The sequence below is a fragment of the Mastigoproctus giganteus genome, chromosome 8 (genome assembly GCF_048544385.1).
Source record: "Mastigoproctus giganteus isolate SK-2022 chromosome 8, ASM4854438v1, whole genome shotgun sequence".
Classification (NCBI taxonomy): Eukaryota; Metazoa; Arthropoda; class Arachnida; order Uropygi; family Thelyphonidae; genus Mastigoproctus; species Mastigoproctus giganteus.
Window position 1 is genome coordinate 207,257,572 of NC_143582.1, and position 27,144 is coordinate 207,284,715.

General features: G+C 35.8%; 1 protein-coding gene across 1 annotated transcript in view; it reads right to left on the reverse strand.

The window, feature by feature from the left end:
• LOC150082229 (uncharacterized) overlaps positions 1 to 27,144 on the reverse strand; it is a 193,010-nt gene that overhangs the window by 53,014 nt on the left and 112,852 nt on the right. The window contains exon 5 of the mRNA XM_090380454.1: positions 5,488 to 5,528. Coding sequence (XP_090236580.1) covers positions 5,488 to 5,528 — 41 coding nt within the window. The remainder of the gene's footprint in view (positions 1 to 5,487; positions 5,529 to 27,144) is intronic.

The following is a 27,144-nucleotide window of genomic DNA, read 5'->3' on the forward strand; positions in this document are numbered from 1 at the left end:
TAATACTTCTTTCACATTTTCACTCCAGAAAATATTTTTTCCAAGATATTGGCTTCTTAATTTTGCTTATTTTAGCTTTAACATATTGATGTGCATTAATAATGTTTAGACAACTTTTTTGCAGATATTTGCAAAGCGATGCAAGCTCTCCTAATACATCATTGAGCACAATTAATGTCACACGATATTGTGAATATGTCAAAATTTGTAAACAGTATTTACTAATAAGATCATTACATTCATTAACCTGCTCATTGCAATATTCAATTAATATTTCATAATATTTTACTAAAGCATCAACTGAAAAATGTTTGGATAACCATCTGACTTCAATTAATGGTCTAAAAGAGACATCGTTGTGTTCTGTAACCTGGGCTAGTTCTTCTAATTTTCCTTTATTTATGCTAGACCTGCTAAACATTGTGTATACAGTTCTAAGCAACATCTCTATATCTTGCATAATAGATACATTTTTTCATGCGTAGTTCAATCCTAAATCTTCTTCTCTGTGCACAACACAATGTTGTTCAGATAGATGTAATATTTCCTTTTTGAGAATTGCTGCTACTCCATTTTTTTCTTCCAAGCATAACACTTGCTCCATCTGACGTGAACATTACCATCTTTTGAATATCAAGATTATATTCATGGTACAAAATTTTTTATTTTTTCTAAAATGGACATACTGTCACAGTTTGTAAGCTTTAAAACACCTCCAAATACTGTTTTGTAATATGTTTCATTTTTCACTCGAAATTTAAAATACAAAATTAATACTTTTTGTACTGAAATATCAGTACTTTCGTCTACAATTAACGCGTGGAAAATAGATTCTCTTATTTCATTCAGGATATTTTTTATGAGAACAGAATTTATACATTCAACAAATTCAAATGAATAATTTTTGCTTCTACAATTTTTAGGTATATCTATAAATTTTTCCATGCATTCATGAATGTCTTGTACAGAGTTCATTGATGTATTAATTTTTATGGCTAATATCACATCATTAATTAAAACCTTAACCATATAAAAATTTGATTTCAATCGTTCACTCCTTTCCTTTTTTATGTTACGTACTTCTACAGTTTCCGTAAAAATACTTAAAATTCCACCTTTTTTCAGATTATGTAACTTGGTAACTGCATCTATGTGTATCTCCTGACTTAGATGCTGTTTTAAATAATCTAGTTTCCATTCTTCCCATTTTCTTCCTGTACTAAATTCTTCTGCACAAAAAGTATACAAGAAGACACCATTTTCTTCATTGTATTGAAAAATATCTGCTAGTTTGTAGGCTTTGCTTTTTGTTTGATGATGGAATTTCAGCAAAAATTTGTTTTAAAAGCCAATCCTTTTTAAATGTTTTGCAAGTTTTTTTTTATTTATAGTATTTATGTCTTCAGTTTTATTTTGGACATTTATCTAAAAAATTTTAAAATTAAATTTTATTAAGTAAACATATACTAAACATATTAAGTAAAAATATTAAGTAATACTAAACATTTTTGGTTATACATAAAAAAAAAAAATATGGATCAGTAGATCTGCCCACATTTTTACATATTAATTAGTAAAAATTAATACGTAAAAAACTCGACTTCGAAAATTTTCTCAATCCATTCCTTATACACTATACCCCCACACACATACTGTGTATGTGTGTGGTTGAGTGGACGGAATGTAAAAATGCTGACCTTCCCTATTATATGGGATTTATATTATTTTTATAACAATAAACTCACCTTAAAAACATACAATATAAACTACAACCACTACAGTCCTTTATATATTTGTAATGTAATAATTTTTTTCATATAAATAAAAAGCAACAACTTTTCACTATGCACTATGTATTTGTAAATAAAAGATGAGAACATGTCATGCAACAGCGAATCTTATGGCATGAGCTATCCCCTCCTTCCTATATCCATTCTTCCACTAATACTCCTGTCACCATCTAGTATGTTGGCTGTGTGCGCAGGAAGTAAAAGCACCTGTGCAACTTCATAGAAATCGGTGCACGGCCATGCACATGCGCGCAGCTTAGAGGGAACCGTGCTTGCGTGTCCAATACGATGCTTCCCTTTATTTTTTACGATATCCATTTTAAATCTAATAGCTTCCCTTTATTTTTACAATGTCGCATATGGTTTGGTCACCAACATTATAATGGTCCTTTAAAGATTTAACGGATGGGCTGTTTTTAAACTTTTGAATAATTTCAAGTCTTTGTTTAACTGAAAGCACAACTCTTATGTTTACCCATAATTTTCGCGATTTCTAGACAAAAAAAAATATATATATATTTACTATAAAAAAAATTGACATCCCTGACATAAATAACAAAACAAAATTTGTCTTTTTGCAGTGCAATGGAACGCAAGAATCAACGCGACACATTAAAACAAACTAAACACTTCGTTATCTTTTTTTCTTTTTTTTTTTTTTTAGCGCCGGGTGCGAAGATAGTGGGGATTGCAAGATAATAGATACATTATCTCCCAATGACAACTTATAATGCCGCTTCTTGTCGCTTATTTATGACTTGCAAAATATTTGTTTATACCTATTCTAGTTATTACTTGAATTTTATGATTTCTGGTTAATTTTTTAATTTGGAGTCTTGAACTGACAAGGTTAATCTGATCTGGGTAAATCAAGTCTGCTATAATTACCATCAGCAGTAAAGAAAAGGGTTTTTGCTTCCATAAAGGTGACTACAGTGGTCTCAGACAGTTTTTAAATTCTGTACAGTGGGGCCAACTGATGATGTTACCAACAACAAACTCTAAGTGGGAAGCATTCAAGGATTAATCATACAAGCTACTAGACTTTTCATACCTATTAAGAAATATCGTTCAAGGTTTAGGCCTAAAAGATTGTCAAATGAACTAATGAAACTCGTGGCAGAGAAAAAAAATGCATCAGATGCATATAAATTATCAGGCGACACAGAAGCCTATGGTAGATATAAGCTAGTCTGTAATCAAGTCACAAAGGAGATTAGGCAAGCAAAGACAGATTACGAGAAATTTTTGGCAAAGGATGCTTTGGCAAAGAAATTTTTGGCAAAGGATGGGAAAAGAAAAACAGCAAGGATTTCTTTACTTATATAAAATCTAAAAGGAAGGGGATGAATCAGATTGGTCCACTTGACATCAATGGTTTGACTGTTGATGATCCTGCTCAGATAGCAAACAAACTGAATGAGTATTTTGCATCTACTTTCACACATGAAGAGTTATTAAAGAAGGAAAATGCCAGAAGTTTATCAAATTGTAACACGGTGCTTAATGATTCTGTAATAACTGAGAGCAAAGCGGAAGAGAAATTGTTGAAGTTAAACATAAGAAAGGCACCTGGGGTGGATGGGATCTATCCAGTTATATTAAAGGAGGCAGAAAAGGAACTAAGCAAACCCTTAGCCATAATTATGAGAGCATCTTTGGACTTGGGAAAGTCCCCACAGACTGGAGATGTGCAAATGTATCCCCAATTCACAAAGGGGAATCGAAGGGTGACACGCATAATTACAGACCAGTTAGTTTAACTTCTGTTACGGGTAAAATAATGTAGTCACTGGTTAAAGATGCATTGCAAGATCATCTAGACAAGACTGCAGCAATAATTCAGACACATCACATTTGTTAAGAGAAAGTCTTGTCTGACAAATTTGATTGGATACTATGATGTGGTTACAAAGGAACTGGATGCAAAAAATAATTTTGATATCATATACTTGGATTTTAGGAAAGCTTTTGACACTGTTGCACATGGAAGACTACTGTACAAATTGGAGCAGAATGGTATTAAGGGTAAGTTGCTATAATGGATAAAAGGGTGGTTGAGTGGGAGAAGACAGAGGGTGGTAATCAATGGATGGTGCTGCTCTTCATGGCCTAATGTTATTAGTGGAGTCCCACAGGGTTCAGTGTTGGGCCCACTGTTGTTTTGTATATTTATCAATGATATTGATGAAGGTATATCAGGCTTAGTGTCAAAGTTTTCAGATGATACAAAGGTTGGTAGGGTTGTTAAAGGCAGTGTGCTACTGCAACAGGATCTAGAAAAATTGGGAAGATGGGCTGAGAAGTGGCAACTGAAGTTTAACATTGACAAATGCAAAGTACTGCATATGGGTAGAAGTAACCCCAGAGGAACATACCAACTGTGTGTGGTACTACACTTAGGGTGGTAGAAAATGAAAAAGACCTGGGAGTAATTGTGCAGTCAGATATGAAGTTTTCTGAGCAATGCAGACAGGCTACAAGAGCAGGTCATGAGGTTTTGTCAATGATATACAGGAATTTTGCTAGCAGGGAAAAGGAGGTGATTATCCCTTTGTATAAGGCAATGGTCAGGCAACACCTTTAGTACTGCGTTGTTGTTGTTATTTGGTTTTTAGGAGCATTAGCAACTAAGGCCATATTGCTCCGGGATATGCGGTGGTCATTCCCTGACCTTTCCGCATCCTGCATATTTGGTGGTGGCTCCTAAGTGAAATAAGAAACATTGATCTGTACATCCAAAAACAACATTTAGTGATGAAGCAACTTTACATGCTCGTAGTCATGTAAATCAACATAACGCTATGTTTCAGGGTACAAAATTCCATAAGGTTTTGCGCATGAACATGACACCCCTAAAGTGAAAGTCTGGAGTGCTGTCATGGCTGCAGGTATAACTGAACTGTTATTATTATTATTTCAGGTGGTAGATGACTTTCATCAACCGGTGAAATACCACCACTTTGCTTATTGGAGGCTTGAAGTGGTGAAACCCATGTTTAGTCTCTAGAGCAAAGTTTCCGGCATCCCCCTCCCCCCATATTTCTCCTTCAACCCATGCACGGTACTAAGTACTATAGGTTTTGATACCTTTCGTGTTTGGGGTTTTCATAAAAAAAAAAAAAAAAAAAAAACAATACCGGCAGAATCCTACGCATACAAAATTAAGTCATATACCACGAACAATTTTCCACTGTTGATATGCTTATCAGATACTTCAACAAGACAGCACTTCCCAAACTATAATAAAATTGCATACAATTATTTCAACCCAATGTTTCCAAGAAGATGGAATGGATGATCCGAGGTCTTTGCAACAACATTTCCACCTTCCAAATTCATGACATGCAATTTTTAGTTATGTGGGATCATGGTAAAGGAATGAGTTTATAACAGCAAAGTGCAGAATATTGATGAACTGAAGCAAGGAATTTATGTTGTGGTGGCCTTTATTCCTTCAGAATTGTGTACTATAAGCAAAACAGAAACTTTTTTTTAACAAACATTAAGAATAATGGGAAGCAAATTGAGATCTATGCATGATTAAATTGATAATATATAAGCATTAATGAATATACACTACACAATGTAGTTTTCCCACAAAAGAAGAAATATTTTCAAACACTTATTATAATTATAACATTGTTGAAACATTAAATCTGTAATCTAAAAACTGGAGAGTTAAAGAAATACTTACTACACTGAAACTTAACAGCGTGTCCTTCACCTGCATTTAATCTATATCAGATAAAATATGTAAATGAGAATATGCATTTACATAAATATGGATAAAAAATAAATAGATATATATATAAATTTTTATGAGGGTATATATATTCAATGAACATTACTACTGATATGAGTTAAAGTCTAGAGAAATGTGGCAGTGTTCTCCCCAGAAAATTTTGCCAGCCGGGTGGCATTATGAAGTAGACAGGTGGGTTAGTGTAATACTTCACAATATTATGACTGTTGATGTAAAATTTTCTGTTATTTATAAATGTGACTTAAGCGATCCAGAGCAAAAATTAATTGCATAATTTAATATTATATGCTCCTGTCGCATTGACCTCAATTGCATAGTATGTTTGAATTAATATTGATTGAGACCAGTGAACAGTACCATACAATACTGCAAGAATTGCTTAAATTTTAGCTGGGTGGTCAGTTAGATTCACCAGCGGCACCTCCGTAGCCAGATGGGAAGGAGCAGCAGTGCTTAGCACACGCTTCTTGATTAGACCGGGGTTCGAGCCCGTCACCACCAAATACAGAGGATGCGGAAAAGTCAGGGAATGACCACCGCATATCCCGGAGCAATATGGCCTTAGTTGCTAATGCTCCTAAAAAAAAAAAAATAATAACAAATAAAATAATAGATTCATTGGGTAGTGCGTCCATTTGATAGTTCCTGGGGAGAACACTGGTGAGTAAACTAATAATGAAAGACACTCCACTGCATAAAATAAAAATATTTGTTTGAATTCAAGGTTATTATTATTATTACTAGCCACATAGTGCAAGGAAGCCTGAGGCTTATGCTGCACCAGAAAAAAATTTGAGTGTGTGTGTGTGTGTGTGTGTGTGTCAAGTAGAAGGGAATGAATAAGAAAAAGAAGAATGACTCAGGATGCTGGGTGTGCCAAGCCCATACTCACCAGATATGAATCTCTGGGGGGTTTACCATATATAGGGCTTTCTTTAGGAATTAGTACACAGAATGCACCTTAATAGAACATTGTTATATTACACATTTTGTTTCAAAATTAACTAGTCATCACTGGAAACATTTCAGGCAGGGGAGGGAAAGGTCAATTGGTAGTGCTACTAAAATTAACTGTCTAGCTGGTGTGCAAGAAAATCATAACAGCAGGCACATGGCACCTTTACTTCACCAATCAGTTTTTTTGGTGGGGGGAAGGGAATGCAAGAAATAATTTAAAATGGGAACCTTTGAAATAAAATAAAAAAAAAAACTTTATTCTCAATTTTGACATATATTGTACAATAAAATCAAAAACATCATTAGAAACAACAGTCTTGTTATCAAAAGGGGGAAAAAATCTCAACCACTGTACAGTCAAATATCATGATAGCAAAGCAGTTAAAAAAGGAATGAAAACTCTATGGAAATTTACCAACACAATGAGTGTTTTTTGATGTACAGGATGATGGAAATCAAAAGTGAATATTATACTGGAGGATTACTGATGTAATTTCAGTATATATTTAAATTTATAAGTTTTGCCGTTTTTGGAACATAAAATACATCCAAGCATGCTACTAAAGGGCTCAAAATGCTCTGTTCTGTTTATAACTCAACACAAACACAAGTTGAGGGAGTTTATAACTAATCATTTTTACAAGAATACAGTCACCACACTCAAGCAGTTACATACACTCAAACCACAGCCAACTCAAATGTGTGTGCAAGCTACTACATTCCCACATTAACTACTCACCAATGTCAGACCTAATTGGCTATAAAGAGCTTTCTTTAATAATTTAACCTAAATATTATGACAACTATACCAGAACCTTTTATATGCTTGTTACAATGATGATTAGAAGCAATTTAATTCATTTAAACTCCTAGCTCCTTCTAAGGAACTTCAAATCTTTCAATCAATCAGTAGTGCCCTTAATGGCACCAAAGATAACTTTTTTATATGAAAGTTCAGATCATAACATTGAATGACCACAGTGATAGCAGAAATAATGGGCAATCTTATCTTCTAAATTATAAAATTTAGTCTTTTTACGCGAGTGCAACTAATAGTCTGAAAACTACATTTTTTGGACTATTAGACTTCATGTATGTGTTGCAGTTTATATTTTATTAATTAATTAGAATGTGTAAACATCTCTCAGAGACCATAAAATATCCAGCTAACCTTCAAGGATGAATGGATGGATGACTGACAACACTAACTTGGCCTGTATAATACACCAGGTGCCACATCTAAAAGGGCAGACCCTAAACATTCATTCCTATATTGAATTAATGAAACAGTGAGTAATGCAACGCTTCTCAGCTTTCAGAGGCTCCACTCTGTTAAAATTTGTTTTAAGTGAGATTTGGCAGATTGCTGAAATTGGTTTTCCTGACATTACAGGTAACCCTCGTATAACACGATAGTTAGGTTCCTATAAAATCTCGTGTAGTGCGAAACCATGTTATACGGGACTAAGAACCAGTACAAAAAGGGGGGTTACATTCCAAAAGCTAACAAAAATATTTTTTTTTTTTATAAGTATCGGAAACTTAAGTTTTATTAAAAGTAGTAATAACTGAACAAACATCTTACAAACTGTGATACATATGTCAGATAATGTATGTTCATTTTATTTTCTTCCTCTTCACAACTGCTAAGCACAATCAAACAAGAACGTTTCCTCTGTTGCATCTAGATTTCGTGTATCTTCTGCTGTCTTTTAAAAAAATCAGTAATCTGGGATTATTTGCTTTTGCTTGATAGATCTTTGTAAATTGCATGGTATGGAGCTAAGCATTTTTTAATCTCCCTTTTGAATTTTTGTGTTCCTTTCAGTCGAAAGATTTGCATTAAAAAAATAAAATTCTAATTGCTCGACTAAGCTTAATGCCTTCCCATAATTCAGTGCTCATCCTCTGAATTGATTTGGTTACCTCCAATCAATGCCATTTCCACCAAATCCACTTTGCCAGCCTCTTTTTCTACCAGAAATTCTTGAACGTCTTCAGTAGTCATATCATCAAAACCTTCCCTTCCTACTGACAGAGCAAGTTCTACTATCACACCGAATCCCATTTTCTGCCAGTTTGACTATATATCCTGAATGAACTGACTATGGCCATATATTTTTCCAACTGGCACGTGTTGACATTTTTACTCAACAATTATTCTGTAATTGTTGACTCTCTGAGTGATAAAGCTATGATTCTGATACAGTCCACAATTGAGGTTTCCATGCCTCCATCACTTCAATAGATTCAGAATCAATTTTTTCCAAAATCTATTGTAAAGATTTTCTGATATAGTGAGTCCTAAAGGTAGATAAAATGCCTTGATCTAATGGCTAAATTAAATAAATTTTATTTGGTGGTAGGAACATTACTTCAACATTTTGGATGACTTAAATCTTTTGGATGGTCTGGCACATTTTCCAATAGTAACAATACTTTTAAAATCTAGATTTTTACGCTTTCCACAGTTGGCATAAAACAATTTAGAAACCATTCTTTAAATAAATTGGTAGTTACCTAAATTATACCCAAGTTCTTTAGGCATAATTTAGAAGGGGCAGGATTCGGGTTGAAGAGGGACAGTTGTGGAGTGTGGAGGTTTGCCTTTGGCCGGTGGGTGGTTGATGGTTGAAACAAACTTCCATCTGTTGTACAGGAAGTCAGCAACTTAAATAAGTTCAAGGCAGAACTAGACAAACATTTGGAGTGAATGGATGGGTGAAATGGGAAGGGGTTTTTTTTTTTTTTTTGGCCAATGCTATATAAGCTTGCTTTCTTGCATCATATGCTTCTACTAATGCTAATAATTTAGGGCTGGAATGCAACAAAGAAATTATTCCAATACAGTTCTTAAGAACAAAGTTTAGAAACAATCAAATAAAAACCAATATAACCTTACAAAAACTTTAAAAGTCATGAACTGAATGCTTTGAAGTCACAAAACACAGGGATTTTCCAACAAAACTAAATACAGGGATTTCCTATTTTTTTTTTTTTTTTTTTTTTTTGCCATAACGACTAGCAAGTCAACAGCGGGGATTCACAAAAAAGAATGTAAATGGTGAAAAGTTACATCCACCATAATAGCAGGGTTTTCTCTGCACAAAAGCTCAAAAATACTGTGTTATGTGTTAATTTGGTGCAATTTATCAATCATGTTAGAGTGAAACTGTGTTGAAAAGTACTGTGTTATACGAGGGTTGCCTGCATATTGCCATTAGTATTACCTATAATCACATACTTGGAAATTCATTATGACCCTTTCGTGGAGATGGAGATGTTATTGTTATTAGGAGCATTAGCAACTAAGGCCATATTGCTCCGGGGATATGCGGTGGTCATTCCCTGACCTTTCCGCATCCTCTGTATTTGGTGGTCACGGGCTCGAACCCCGGTCTAATCAAGAAGCGTGTGCTACGCACTGCTGCTCCTGCCCACCTGGCTACGGAGGCGCCCCCTTTCGTGGACTACAAAAGTTAAATACTTTTCTTTAAAACCAGCTCAGTATGCAAAACAAGTTTTCACTAGTGACCTAACATAGAGTCATGAATTTGAGGCCTCAACATCTAATTTTACAGCAAATAGTGCCACAAGAGTTTGCTATGCTACTGTCAATCTCATTTATTTTTCTGAATATCAAGTTTTAGCAAGCACATTTCATGGGTGAAAAACTGGATAAATAACACAAGTGAAGTATAACAGATTAATGGATTGGGGGAAGGGAACATGAAGCACAAGAAGTTTCTAGCAATGAAGAATGTGTTAAATCATAACTCCTATTGAATAAAAGTTTGTTTCAAAAAATTTCATCTTAAATTTAAAAACAAAAACAGCAGCCAACGTATGCTGCACAAACAACTGTTCTATTGTGATGGAGGGCGAAATATAGTATACAGCCATTCCCCGACTTAGGTAAGGGTTGTGTTCTGTGGAACTTTACGCAAGTTGAATTTTACATAAGTTGGAATTTCCCTAAATGCTTATGCACCTCTGATGCCATTTCCACCAAATACGATTTTCCAGCCTCTTTTTCTACCAGTAATTAACTTGCAACTAAGCATGCCGAATTTCATTGAAGGTAAAAAAAGAAATGTTTGGTGAACATGTAAATAGAATTATTCATTCAATTTTTTTTATCTCATGCACAGGAAAAATGACAAAAGTGTACTTCAAAATGTACAATAAAAAGAATAAGACAAGTGCCAGCTGGTACAAACACCTTATAATCAAAAATAATATAAGAAGTGCAAGATAGATGGTATAATGGTGTTGGAAGAGTGTTGATCAAGGCCTAGGGGGCATAGAACTTTTCCTCTTTAAAAGAGGATACAGATGCTGTCATGAAGTAATAAACCACAACAAATTCAAAACACAATACTGAGAAGGAGGAGGGAATGTATTACTATCGCCTTTAATGCTTTCCAACATAGCAATAGTTTTCCTCTCAATCAACATGAGAAATCCTGGTTCTATTGCAAAGATAAAAGAATATTTTGTATGCTGCTTTATTTACTATCTCTTGATAAAACCAAAATCACAGTTCACTATTCATGATTGTAATCACTGATCATTCAGATCACATGGAAATAATCAAGCATGCATAATACTCAATTTCAAGATAAGATTAAACAGCATTCAAAAAACTCAAACAATACAGTACAAGTTTTTAGAACTGAAGTCAATTAGCATAAATAAAATTATGTTCTGGCAATATTTCTATTACCATTTTTGTATGGTTATACCACAAGTATTTTATATTTTGGCTTACGTAAAATGTTAGTGCCACACAAACACTGCATGTATATAAGAAACATTGTTCACAAGCAGGTATAAAGTAGCAATGAGATTTTAACATGCTTGCTTTACAGGATTCATGATTCCAGTAATACTTCTGAGGCTTACTGATGAAGCTTAAAACCTTCCTTGGCCTCTATTAACAACAAATCATTGTATCAGTAAAAGGCAGCTTAAATTGGGCAACTAGCTGATAACAGCCTAATCCCATTTTATTTTGAAGTGATAAGGTTCTATATATATCTATATATATATATATATGCACACACACATAAACAATGCTGCCGCACTGGAACAGGGTCCACAAACTTTTTGCATTCTCTGCATACAGCTATAGGCCAAGTCATTAATGACTTACCGTTGCAGTATTCCACTCCACATGCAAGGTTAAAGAATTCATGGCTCATTTATTCATTAACAATTCTCACTATTATAAAGAAGCTAGAATTCTCGCACTTTTATCAAAAAACCTTCAAAATTTTTTTTTTTTTTTTTTTGTAAGAAGATCTATTTGCAGTTTGATTGATATGAAAATTCTTTTCTTATAAGGGCTGGACTTCTCAATAACGTGACAGAGTTGTCTGGTACTACACACAACCCTCCTCCTTTCTCAACCGGGCTTGGGACCGGCTATGGCGGAGTTAGCATACAAAACTTCAAATGCAAAGTTAATGCAACATTAAGAAATTTGTTTAGCTACAGATATGATCTGGAGATACAAGTAGCAGATTAATCCTATTAATTTCATATATTATCCAGAATTAGCAGTTATCCAACTCTTCCCACCTCAACTTCTTTTTAATATTTCTCTATTTTACACTGGCACTCTGCATTATCAAAATATTAATGCAGTAAAATCCTGTTACAATAAACTTCAATGGGGGGATTGATGAATCTTATCATTGTACTGAAATTTTGTTTTAATGAATATTGTTTAAAAGTATTTCAAAAGAAACATTTATATAAATAAAATCTGCTACACTCAATATATATAAAAGTATAGAACCATGATGAAATATAAAACCATGCAAAAAAAATGTCACAAGTAAGATCAGTGTGTGTGTGTGTGTGCGCGCACACACAATTCTGCCCAAACACAATAGGAAGAATTCTAGCTGAAAATCTTGTGGATTAACACAAGACTTAAGAGTCCGAAAGGGAGATTTTTTTTTTTTTTTAAATTAGTATGGACCACACTTGTAGGTAGAAGTTTATTTGATGATATGGGCCACAGTAATGCTTGCACACTTCTCAGGAATTCATGTTTGCCACCACAACAGCCAACATTGGCAAGATGTTCTGAGGGTGGCAATGTTTAAAATGAGCAGGAAGATAAAGCTAGAGAAACAAACCTAAATAATTTCAAAGGGTGTATCAGGGTAGTACAATATAGAAAAATACTTAGTCTTAACTTACAGTAATATCACAAGTCAATAAAATGGGTGAATTCGAACTCCTAGTTAGGACAACAAACAATGACATAATAGGGCTAACAGAAACGTGATCCCAACCAGAAATTATGGATGTCAAGTTCCACTATGGTATGTATAATCCTGGTGCCGCCCAAAATCCCGACAGCTAGATTCCCAGCGGCCAAAATCCTGACATAACAATTGTATTTTAAAAAAAAAAACTAAGTTGAGTCTATATCTCAGAAACTGTTTTTGCAATAAAATAATCACAGTTTAATGATATCAAAATCACATTAAAATTTGCAAAAAATCATACAAATTATAATCAAATGTTTAAGTATTATAATAATCTTAATAATAATATTTAAATAATCTTAATAATAATACTTAAATAATCTTAAGTATTATAATAATAAGAAGAAAATGGGATATTTTTTCCCATTACAGTTACCCCTTTCAAAATATCCTACCAGTGCCCATGGTCATGCCTAATGGTTAGGCCTAAGGTTTAGACCTAAATGGATGTCAGATGAACTAATGAGGCTTTTGGCAGAGAAGAAAAATGTATGGGATGCATATAAAGTATCAGGCGACACAGAAGTGGAGGAGAAATTGTTGAAGTTAAACATAAGAAAGGCACCTGGGGTGGACAGGATCTATCCAGTTATATTAAAGGAGGTGGCAAAGGAAGTAAACAAACCCTTAGCCATAATTATGAGTTTCCTTGGACTCTGGGGAGGTCCCCATGGGCTGGAGGTGTGCAAATGTATCACCAATTCACAAAGGGGATTCAAAAAGGTGACACAAGTAACTACAGACCTGTTAGTTTAACTTGTGTCCTGGGGAAAATAATAGAATCACTAGTTAAAGGAGCATTGCAGGTTCATCTAGACAAGTCTGCAGTAATAGTTAAGACACAGCATGGGTTTGTTGAAGGGAGGTCTTATCTGACGAATTTGATTGGATACTATGATGTAGTCACAAAGGAACTGAATGCCAAAAATAATTTTGATATCATATACTTGGATTTCAGGAAAGCTTTTGATATTGTTGCACGTCGAAGACTGCTGTACAAATTGGAGAGGTATAGCATTAAGGGTAAGTTGCTACAATGGATAATGGGATGGTTGAGTGGGAGATGACAGAGTGGTAATCAATGGACACTGCTCTTTGTGGACTAACGTTATTAATGGAGTTTCCCAGGGTTCAGTGTTGGGCCCATTGTTGTTTTGTATAGTTATCAATGATATTGATGAAGGTATATCAGGTTTTATGTCCAAGTTTGCAGATGATACAAAGGTTGGCAAGGTTGTTAACGACAGTAAAGACAGTATGCTACTCCAACTGGATCTAGATAAGTTGGGCAAATGGGCTGAAAAGTGGCAAATGAAGTTTAACATTGACAAATACAAAGTACTGCATATGGGTAACAAAATAACGGAAGAGAAACAAACCAACCATGTGGTACTACACTCAGAGAAGTGGAAAGTGAAAAAGACCTGGAGGGTAATTGTGCAGTCAAATATGAAGTTTGCTGAACAGTGCAGAGGATACTGCCAGGGCAGGTGATGAAGTCTTGCCAATGATATATATAGGAATTTTGATAGCAAGAACACGGCGATTATCCCATTATACAAGGCAATGGTCAAGCCACACCTAGAGTACTGTGTACAGGTCTGGAGGCCTCATTTTAGAATGGATGTAGAGTTGCTAGAACAAGTACAAAGAGGGGCAACAAGATTGGTGAGGGGAACAAAGGGATGCTCTTATCAAGAAAGGCTTAAGTTCTGCAAATGCAGTGCCTGGAGAGGAGGCACCTGCGAGGTGACCTGATTGAGGTGTATAAAGACTTGAATGGGTTGAGCAAGCTGAATGCCAATGGGGTTCTTCCTCTTGCTGAGATTAAAAACCTGAGGGGGCACTGATTCAAACTGAGGAAAGACAGTTGTAGAATAGATGTGCAGAAATTTGCCTTTAGCCAGCAGGTAGTTGATAGGTGGAAGAGACTTCTATCTTTTGTTGTGGAAGTTGATAGACTAAATAAATTTAAGGCTGAGCTGGACAGGCGTTTGGAATGGATGGGGGGATGAAATGGGAGGGGTTTTTTTTTTTGGCTGATGCTGTATAAGCTTGCATCGTATGCGTCTATTAATGCTAATGTACTTGTAAAAGAAATTCGTGAAAGTACAGCTAATAACAAATAAGTACCTATATAATTACAGTTTTAGCTATGCTAATGATATTTATGACAAATGTTACACAGTTGCCAAAATTTATTACTCTAAATTTTCATATTGTGAAAGTATTCTTATTTCAAGTTTTTTTATCTTTAGCATTTCAATACTATACTTATAATTATTGCTCAAACGCCCTACAAATAGCAAAATTTGACTTCAAAAATTACCAATTAAATGAAATATAATAAAGTAAAATTAATTAAGTAATTTTTATTTGCTGATCATATTTTAAAACTGTTTCTTTTGGTAACAGAAAACATGATCTTCAAATTGAAAGAGGTATTTGTCGTTAAAAATTCTATTTTTTATATTCTTTCTATATTAGAGGGGAACAGGTATCCTGTGTGTTATCAGACACTCAGCCTAAAACACTGATGGATCCAATATCTCTCTATTACCGAAGATTTAGGAGAAGTCCGGTTGGCCTGCCTCCCTAAAATCCACTCATGCCCACCTTCTCGATGGTAAGCCCTATTATGTCACTTAGGTGGCAACGAACGTGCAGAGTGGTTCTCTTCAAGATGCCTGGTCAGCGTGAAGAGGAAAAGACCAAACCCTCCAGCAATGAGAGCACAACAATACAAATGGCCCTCAGTCCCCAGCAACTTTCACTCTCCCTCTTATGGCAGTGAGAGGATCAGAGTGGAGGCAGAGGGTGCTAAGAATCTCTGAGTACGACCAGGCTGCCATGCACGGAAATTGAACTTGGCCTGTTATAACGTACTCATCGGTGAAGACAGGATATTAGAGCTGGAAAAGGAATTAGAAAATGTGAATTGGAATATCATCGGTTTGGCTGAAACAAGAAGAAGAAATGAATCACTTATAAGTTTATCAAGTGGAAATCTGCTGTACACCAATGGAAACAGTGAAAGGAGTAAAGGTGGAGTTGGGTTTCTGGTCCATAAAGATTTTAAAAACAACATTTTGGAATTCAAAAGTACATCACCAAGGGTGTCAAGACTAATACTCAAGATTTCTAAGAGGTACAAGCTAAAGATTATAATGATTTATGCACCAACATCGAGCCATGATGATGAAGAGGTTGAAAAAATGTACACTGAAATTGAGAGTCTTCTAGATGAGCAGAAAACCACTACACTATTATTATGGGGGACTTCAATGCTAAGGTTGGAAAAAGGCAAAACAGCACAGAAAGAGGAACTATAGGAAATTTTGGAATTGGTGAAAGAAATAAAAGGGGTGAAAGACTTGTGGAATTTGCAGAATCTCAAGGAATGTCAGTAATGAACACTTTTTTCAAGAAAAGGGTGAACAGAAAGTGGACATGGAAGAGTCCAAATGGATTAACAAATTAATGAAATCGACTTCATCCTCACTAATAGAAGATATATTGTGAATGATGTTACCGTCCTGAATAAGGTAAATGTTGGAAGTGATCACAGAATGGTAAGATGTACACTTGATATAATGTAGGAAAGGAAAGGAAAAAACTGACTCGAGTAAATAATACAAAGGTCTTTGAAATAACAGAGGAGGAGAAAAAGCAGTATGTACTGGAACTTAAGAACAAGTTTGAGCTTCTGCAGACTGCTCAGGACCAAGATATCAACGAGGAATATTACAACTTTCTGAAAGTGATATAGCCCAAGAAACCTATAGGGAAACAGAAATCCAAAGAAGAAAAAATTAGTCAAGAAACACTTGTCATGATGAACCAAAGACAACAAATGAAGAGCAAGAAAAACACTGACGGGGAGAAAATTGAGTATACTGAGTTATGCAAAGCCATTAGAAAGAGACTCAGAGAGGACATAAGAAGATTTAACACAAGAAAAGTAGAACAAGAATTAAGGGAAAACAAAGGATTTAAATCAGCAGCCATGAGCAGGAACACAGAAAGACAAATGATACTGAAACTGAAGAATAGCGACAGTGTACTTATAAACAGCAGAGAAGGCATAATTCAAATAGCAGAAGACTACTATAGAGAATTATACAAGGAGCGAGGGAATGATACCAGCAGTGGGGAAGATGGATTGCAAAGTAGCAACACATACGACATACCCGATATTCTTCCTGATGAGGTAGAACATGCATTGAAGAAAATGAAGAATCAGAAAGCCCCGGGGGGTAGATGAAGTTACTGTAGAGTTGTTAAAATTGGGAGGAAGAGACATAACACAAAAACTGGCAAGGCTCTTCACAAAGTGCATTAGAAAAGGTGTGATGCCTATGCAGTGGAATAATGCAATCATAGTTTTGCTGCATAAGAAAGGAGATAAATCAGAAATTGCAAATTATAGACCAATTAGCTTGTTATCCCATATCTACAAGTTGTTCACAAGGGTCATTACTAACAGATTAGAAAGAATACTTGATGAGAATCAACCGAAAGAGCAAGCTGGATTTAGGACAGGATTCTCAACTATGGATCACCTTCACGTAATATCACAGCTAATGGAGAAAGCAAATGAATATAAAACACCATTATGCCTGACATTCGTGGATTATGAAAAGGCATTTGACTCCATACAGCATAAGGCAATGTTTCAGGCACTGGAAAGACAAGGCATAGATACTCCATATATTATGATTTTGAAGAAAATATATGAGAGTGCTACATCCTTTATTAGACTAGACAAAGACAGTAGCAAATTTAAAATCGAGAAAGGAGTTCGACAAGGAGACACAATATCTCCGAAGCTGTTTACTGCTGCCCTTGAGGAAGCTTTCAGAAGATTAGACTGGTCGCAGAAAGGAGCCAATGTGAACGGAGAGTACCTAAACCATTTACGATTTGCAGATGACATTGTGGTCATAAGCCACGATCCCAAAGAATTAGAGGAAAATCTTAATCAGTTATGCACAGTTAGTAAGGATTTTGGACTAAAGATGAATATGGCTAAAACAAAAGTAATGATGAACAAGTATGCCACGGAAAGGGAAATAATGATTGAAGGAGCAGTAATTGAAAAGGTGGAGTCATATACTTATCTGGGACAAGTTATTAGCTGTAATAATGATAAATGGCTGGAAGACAAGAGAAGAATAAATTTTGGATGGATAGCATTCAGGAAATATAGTCACATACTGAATAGCAATATCCCAGTTTGTCTGAAACGTAAAATAATGAATCAATGTATACTCCCCACCATGACTTATGGAAGTGAAACTTGGGCACTCACCAAAAGAATGGAAGAGAAGCTAAGAACTACACAGCGAAGAATGGAACGAATTATATTGGGAATCAGACTGTTAGATAAGAAGAGAAACACATGGATTAGGCAGCAAACTCAAGTAAAGGACATTCTTATCAAAACTAAAGAACTAAAATGGTCTTGGGCAGGACACATAGCTCGAAGACATGATGACAGATGGACTAAGAAAATAACAGAATGGTACCCAAGAGGAGCTAGAAGAAAACCTGGAAGACAAAGGCGGAGATGGATAGATGAAATTCATGAGTTTTTGAGTAGTAAATGGATGGCCAGTGCTCAAAACAGAAGGAACCGGAAAGTTGCTGGAGAGGCCTTCATCCTGCAGTGGATTGAAAATGGCTGATGATGATGATACAAAATTAATCTAATAAAGTAAATTTTTACTTACTAAAAAACTAATACATACATAGAATTATATTTAATTTATATTTTTACAATATAGTAGATACTGTCGGTATTTTGAGCCATTCCCGTATAATACAATTAGGAAAGATGGAAGTGGTTGATGGGGTCACGTTTCTTATCAAAAGCAGCCTGAGCGCAACAAGATATTCTGCTGTGTCAGAAGTTATGTCTGTCAACACAGAATCTGTGTGGTGTGAATCTGTTGGAAGCAAAGGTATAAGGAGAGTGTGAGTAATCTACAGACTAGAAGATTATGAAGATTATGACTAGAGTCTCTACATAATATGGGCGAATATGAACTTTTCTGAGCAGTGCAAACGGGCAGCCAGGTAAGCTCGTGGTCTCCTATCGATGATTTATCAAATATTATCCTGTAGAGACATGGAGGTCACAGTCCCACTATATAAGACAAGTGTGAAGGCCACATTTGGAATACTGTGTTCAAGTATGGAGACCTCATCTGAAAAAAAAAGATATTGAGCTCCAAAGATGGGCAACTCTCATGATGAGATCGACAAATGGGAGACTACACTAGGAAATATCCCATATATGTGAGCTGCAGACCAACCAGGCACCTCAGAGGTGACCTGATTGAGATTTATAAGGCTCTCAGAGGGGATTAGTAAAATGAATGAAGGCAGAATTTTCACTGTTATTGAGAATTCTAGAACTTGGGGGCATAAATTCAAATTACAGGGGAAGAGGTTTAGACTAGATTATAGAAAGTTTTATTTTAGCAGCAAGTTGTTGGAACAGGTTGCCTTCACAGGTAGTTGAGGCTGACAGTTAAATAAATTCAAAGGTTAACTGGATAGTTACCTATGTGAGGACAGAAGCAAATAACTTGTATTTTCTTATCTACTCATTTTTTGCCTCCCTGGCAGTGCAGCAAAACCCTGTGGATTCCTTGCACGACGTGGTTATTACTATTTGTATTATTAGCCATATAGTGCAAGGAATCTTGAGACATGCTTCACCAGCCAAAAAAATTTCCAAGAGAGAGAGAGAGAGAAAAAAAATCAGAATGTAACAGAAAATACCAGGGGTAAGAATATTCTTGACTTCATCATCACTCACAAATCGGATCACATCACGGAGCTTAAAGTACAGGAATCATAAACAGGTAAGTGATCATGAAGTTATCAGTTGGACAATTAAGAAAAGTGTTGCAATAGTTAAATGAAAATGCACAGGATTTAATTTCACATAAGGGGACTATGCCAGTTTAAAGTGCTATATGTCATATACTGCTTGGGCAGACAGCAGAGGGAGGGTGAATACATTAGAATAATGAAATACCTTTAAAGCAATAATCACAGAAGCCATGAACACGTATATACCATTATGAAAATATAGCACGAGAGATGACAAGGTGGAAGAATATGGATCCGGCCATTTTAATAGAGCAGAAAAAGATAGAATGGGAAAGTTACAGATAGATGAAAAGTACTGAAGCCTACAACAGCTATAAGTTGATCTGTAAGAGTACCACAGATAAGGTTAGGGAGGCCATATCCATGTATGAGAAAACACTGGCTAGGAGAGAAAGGAAGGGGGGAAGGAGTTTTTCATGTATGTGAACACAATTAAAGAAAATGAATGAGACTGGACTCTTGTTGTACTGAGTATGAGAAAGTCTTAGATAACCCTTAGAAAGTCTTAGATTAGTGAATGGAACAAAGGGTTGATCTTACAAAGAAAGGCTTAAGTTTTGCAAATTACAGTGTTTGCAGACTAGGCACCTGTGAAGTGATCTGATTGAGGTGTATAAAGCCTTGAATGGTTTGAACATGCTCAATGCTGATGGGATTTTTCCTGTTGCTCAGAATAATTGCCAGAGAGGGCATAAATTCAAATTGAGGAAAGAGTTGTAGGATAGATGTGCAGAAGTTTGCCTTTAGCCAGCAGGGAGGGTTAATTGCTGGAACATACTTCCATCTGTTGTTGTAGAAGCTGATAGCTTTAATAGATTCAAGGCAGGACTAGACAAACATTTGGAGCAAGTGGATGGGTGAAATGAGAAGGGTGCGTTTTTTTTTTTGGCTGATAACTATATAAGCTTGCTTTCTTTCACTCTCATGTGCCTTTGCTAATGCTAACCCAGCCAACATTGCTGATAAATTGCATTGTCTTTGCTGTCAAAAGACACTTCATGTAGAGAAGAGGCTGTGTGAGCGAGGATAAGACATATGAAATTAGTGATTCCGAAATTACAGATGACTTTATTAGAAATACCTTCAAGCCTAAAGGAAAGTAAGGGTCCTGGAAATGATGGCATATACACCCAGCAATGTTGGGAAGTGGCCAGAGAGTGTATTTAACCTTGAACCATTGAGATTAATTATGAGGGCATCATTGGAGAAGTGGCAACTTATCACCAATATATAGAGGTAGTTCTAAGAGCAAAATCGGTAATTACAGACTGGTTAGTCTGCCTTCAGTGGTAGGAAAAATCTTAGAGGAATGATCAAGAGTGCAATCCAAGACAATTAGATATAAATGGCATTCTGAAGGATGCACAACATGGTTTTGTTAAGGGAAAATCTTGTTTACTAACCTAGTAAGCTATTGACACAGTTACTCATGAATAGTGGCGTAACTAGGGTGAAGCCAGTGGGGCACATGTCCCAGGCACCAAATTTGGAGGATGCCTTTTTATGGTTAAAAAATGCAAAAATTCCAAAAGAACAGTTTTCAAGGGGCAGATGTTTTATTTTCCCTGGGTGCCACAACCCTAGTTAAGCCACTACTCATGAGCTGAATGTAGGGAACAATTTCGACTGTTTATTTGGATTTTAGCAAAGCATTTGACTCTGTCCCTCATGAGAGATTGCTGGATAAGCTGGAACGTGTTGGGATTAATAGAAAGATGGATTGCTAGGTGGCTTCAGGGCAGAAGGCAGAGGTTTGTGATTAATGGATCTCCTACAGATTGGTGTAATGTTAAAAGTAGGGTCCCTCTAAGGATCAGTTTTGGGATCACTATTATTTCTACTTTCGTAACCAATATTGATGAAGAGATAAAAGGGTAAGATGTCAAAATTTGCTGACAATGCAAACAATGGGAGGGTCATTAATGATGAGTGCCAAGCAGCACTACTTCAGGATGACCTGAACAGGCTTCAAGAATGATTTGTATAGTGGCACATATTGTTTAATGCAAGGTCTTACATTTGGGGAATAGCAACCCCAAAATAACTTATACATTTGGTTTCAGTTGAATTAAAGACAGTAGAGGGAGAAGGGGATCTGAAGGTTATGACGTGCATAGATATGAAGTTTTCTGAGCAGTGTATACATGCACCCAGGAAAGCCCATGAGGTCCTATGGATGATTTATCGAACAATATCCTGTAGAAAGAGAGAGATCATAATCCTACCGCATAAGGTAATTGTAAGACTGCATTTGGAATACTATATCCAAGTATGGAGCCTCATCTGAAAAGACACGGAGCTTCTGAAAGGGTCCAAAGATGGGCAACTTGCATGGCGAGTTCAACTAAAGGGGCGACCTTATGAGAAAAGACTGTTCGTGTGGGCTACAGAGCTTGGCAACCAAGGCACTATAGGGAGGACTTGATTGAGGTTTATAAGGCTCTGAAGGGGTTAGTAAAATGAATGAAGATGGAATTTTCACTGTTAAGAAGAATTCCAGAACTAGAGACCCTAACTTGAAAATGACAGGGGAAGAGGTTTAGATTAGATTGTAAGAAGTTTTCTTTTAGGCAGCTATTCACTGACTATTGACTAAGTTGTCTCCATATGTAGGCTGACAGTTTGAAGAAATTCAATGGTCAAATGAATAGTTATCCATGTGTGTGGAAAGCATGTAATTTGTATTTTCTTATCCACTTTTTTCTTTTTTTTTTTGCCAGTGCAGCTGCAGTGCATTGGCTTCCTTGCATTATAAGGCTACTAATATCAAGTAGTAATTTCTGCTTTATTTTACTTAAAAATCCACTTTAAAATAAATATATAAATGAAATGATGAAAAATGAGTATTACAAAAGTAAAAATATTTTATTCAGAAATATCATTTTGAAAACATTTTACTTATAAGAAATGTGATATGATATAGTAGAAATATGGTATGGTATAGCAGATACAACTTACTGTTACTTTTCACATATTAACATGTGAATTTTGTTTTTAATGTAACTTCCCCCACTTATATTCAACTTTAGTGCAATCAAAAATGTGGGTACTGCAGGTATAAAAGAAAAATGTAAAATCAGTCAAAAAGTGGAAAACATAGTAAAAGAGATAAATTCTTTTGCCACAACATTTAAAAACATTTTTTTTTTTTTTTTTTCAAGCAAATGCTCCCATAGCTATATTTACAACATTGGGTACACAGTGCTACTCATAATTTTACATATTAGGCATAGGTGAATTTCAAAAATAATTTGACGTATCAAATTTCATCAAAAATACTTTGTTCAAATGAGACAAAATACTTTTTGAACAAAATACTTTGTTCAAAAAAAGAGAAGTCAACCAGGACTTAGAAATATTTTTATTATTTGTTGTAACAGGATGCTACTGTAAATGCAATAGTGACAAATCCTTTAATAATGATCGAAATGCCGCATCACTGTATGTGACACTAAATCACATGCAATGGCTATCAAAAATTAAGTTGTAACTTATTTTATATTGTAATGAAAAAAAAATAAAAAATCTAAGAATGAAAAATAGATATTTCAGATTTTTTATCAAATATTTTGTGAAAAAAATTGTTGTTATAAGGGTAGAGAGTTTAAAAATAAATATACCTCTATTTTCATGAACTATAGTCACAAATTCATAACAACCCAAATATAGGGCACAAGTCTTATATAAGTTACACATTTAAAAGGGAGTATGTTCACCCTGGATAGCCAAACAATTCTCAAAATGAGCTCAGATACTGTTTGCAAGGCTAATTTTAGGATTCTTTGATTTTATTTTTTTCTCACCAAATGAGATTATAGTAATTGCCTATATTGTGCAGCATATATCACTACCTCCCAAAAAAAAGTATTTGGACACATCAGCTTCACACCAATGTCACTGACACTCACCTCAATAACATGTTAGTTCCCATGGCTGCTACAAGCTTCAAGCTTGGGTGGTCTTTGCACTAACAGACAATAATAGTTTTCCACCTTGACTTTGGATTTGTTAACCTGAAACTGGAAAATTTAAATGTTGCACCTAGATGCTGCTGTTGCTTGGATAGTGTTACTCTAAAGTACATGTGAGAACTCATTGACAAGGGATAAATCTTTATACGGTAGGGAAGAGGCAGAGATTTTCTTTAAATATTTTCATTGGAAATGTATCTCCAGCTGCACTTTTAACGTAAATATGTTTTAGTCAAGAGTTTAAACTGGATATTTCTTGTTAATGCTTTACTTTATTGCGGCTTTGGAATACAGTTAATATTTGAAGATCAATTGTTTAGCAGTGATAAAAATGTTTCAGTATTCATTCTAAAAGCAAAGAACAGTACAAAACATGGAAGGAAATTACTTTAGGTATACTGCAATGTTGATTTGTTCTCATTATCGTTGAACACAGGAGGTAAGCAATTTATTGTAATCTGTAGTGGTGTCTTCTGATACATTACATGATACATGAGGAATTATTCTGGAAGGGGAATGCCAGAGGTGAAGTAAACTCTGGCAGTGAGCTAGATGACTTTGTAATAACAGAGGAAAGGGGAGGATTAATTGTTGAGGATAAATATAAAAAAGGCACCCGAGGTGGATGGGATCTATCCAGTTATATTAAAGTAGGCAGCAAAGGAAGTAAGCAAACCCTTAGCCATAATTATGAGAGCTTCTTTAGACCCAGGGGAGGTACCCATAGACTGAAGATGTGCAAATGTGACCCCAATTCATAAAGGAGGATCAAAGGCTGACACAAGTAATTATAGACCTGTGAGTTTAACTTCTGTTCCAGGAAAATCAATGGAGGCACTGGTTAAAGTAGACCGGGGTTCGAGCTCATGACCACCAAATACGGAGGATGCAGAAAGGTCAGGGAATGACCACCGCATATCCCCGGAACAATATGGACTTAGTTGCTAATGCTCCTAAAAACCAATTAACAAACAAACAACAAACTGGTTAAAGAAGCACTGCAGGATCCTCTAGACAAGACTCCAGTTATAGCTCAGATGCAGCATGGTTTTGTTAAGGGAAAGTCTTGCCTGACCAATTTGATTGGATACTATGATGCAGTCACAAAAGAACTGGATGCAGGGAATAACTGATATTATATATTTGGATCTTAGAAAGGCTTTTGATACTGTTGCACATGGAAGACTGCTGCACAAATTGGAGCAGTGTGGCATTGGAGGCAAATTGCTGCTAGGGATAAAGGGATGGTTTAGGAGGAAAAGACAGAGTGGTAATCAATGGACACTGCTCATCATGGACTAATGTTATTAGTAGAGTCCCTCAGGATTCAGTGTTGGGCCCATTATTGTTTTCTGTATTTATAAATGATATTGATGATGGTATATCAAGCTTAATGTCCAAGTTTGCAGACGATACATAGGTTGGCAGGGTTGTCAAGGACACTACTACTACTATGCTGCTGCAACAGGATCTGGAAAGGTTGAGCAGATGGGCTGAGAGGTGGAAAATGACTTTTGTGGATTTATTGGATGATTGTTTTCTGCAGCAGCATGTTCGAGAGGCAACCAGAGAAAGTAATACTCTTGATCTGGTTATCAGCAGCGATCATTCGTGTATTAAGAATTTGCAGATAAAGGAACCACTAGGTGGCAGTGATCACAGTGGGATTTACTTAAAGATTTAATTACCATCAGGGGTAAAGGAAAGGGTTTTTGCTTCCGTAAAGGTGAGTACAGTGGTCTCCGACAGTTTTTAAATTCTGTACAGTGGGATCAACTGATGATGTTACCAACAGTAAATTCTAAGTGGGAAGCATTCAAGGAATTAATCGTGGATGCTACTAAAAGTTTCATACCTATTAAGAAATATTGTTCAAGGTTTAGGCCTAAATGGTTATCTAACGAACTAATGAGACTCGTAACAGAGAAGAAAAATGCATGGGAGGCATATAAATTATCAAGCGACTCAGAAGCCTATGGCAGATATAATCTAGTCTGTCATCAGGTCACAAAGGAGGTTATATAGGGGAAGGCAGATTATGAGAAATCCTTGGCAAAAGATGCTAAGAAAAACAGCAAGTATTTCTTTACTTATATAAACTCTAAAAGGAAGAGGATGAATCTGATTGGTTCACTTGACATCGATGGTTCGACTGTTGATGATCCTGTTCAGATAGCAAACAAACTGAATGAGTATTTTGCATCTGCATTCACACATGAGGAATTAAGGTTTGAAAATGGCAGAAGGTTATCAAATTGTAGCAGGATACTTAATGATTTTGTAATAACTGAAAGCAAAGTGGAGGAGAAATTGTTGAAGTTAAACATAAGAAAAGCACCTGGGGTGGATGGGATCTATCCAGTTATATTAAAGGAGGCGGCAAAGCAACTAAGCAAACCCTTAGCCATAATTATGAGAGCATCCTTGGACTCAGGGGAGGTTCCCACAGACTGGAGATGTGCAAATGTATCCCCAATTCACAAAGGGGGATCGAAGGGTGACACGAGTAATTACAGACCAGTTAGTTTAACTTCTGTTCCGGGTAAAATAATGGAGTCGCTGGTTAAAGATGCACCGCAGGATCATCTAGACAAGACTGCAGCAATAATTCAGACACAGCAGACAAGACTTTCCCTTGTTAAGGGAAAGTCTTGTCTGATAAATTTTATAGGATATTATGATGTGGTTACAAAGGAACTGGATGCAAAAAATAATTTTGATATCATATATTTAGATTTCAGGAAAGCTTTTGACACTGTTGCGCATTGAAGACTATTGTACAAATTGGAGCAGAATGGTATTAAGGGTAAGCTGCTACAATGGATAAAGGGATGGTTAAGTGGGAGAAGACAGAGGGTGGTAATCAATGGGTGCTGCTCTTCGTGGACTAATGTTATTAGTGGAGTCCCACAGGGTTCGGTGTTAGGTCCACTGTTGTTTTGTATATTTATCAATGATATTGATGAAGGTATATCAGGCTTGTTAATGACAGTAATGGCAGTGTGCTACTGCAACAGGATCTAGATAATTTGGGCAGATGGGTTAAGAAGTGGCAACTGAAGTTTAACCTTGACAAATGCAAAGTACTGCATATGGGTAGAAGTAACCCCAGAGAAACGTACCAACTGTGTGGTACTACACTTAAGGTGGTAGAAAATGAAAAAGACCTGGGAGTAATTGTGCAGTCAGATATGAAGTTTTCTGAGCAATGCAGATAGACTGCCAGAGCAGGTCATGGGGTTTTGTCAATGATATATAGGAATTTTGCTAGAAGGGAGAAGGAGGTGATTGTCCCTCTGTATAAGATAATGGTCACTCCACGCCTTGAGTACTGCGTACAGGTCTGGAGGCCTCATTTTAGGAAGGATGTAGATTTACTTGATCGTGGAGGAGAAATCATTGGTGATGGGAATGAAGGGATCCTCTTACCAAGAGAGGATTAAGTTCTGCAAATTGCAGTGGCTGGAGACTAG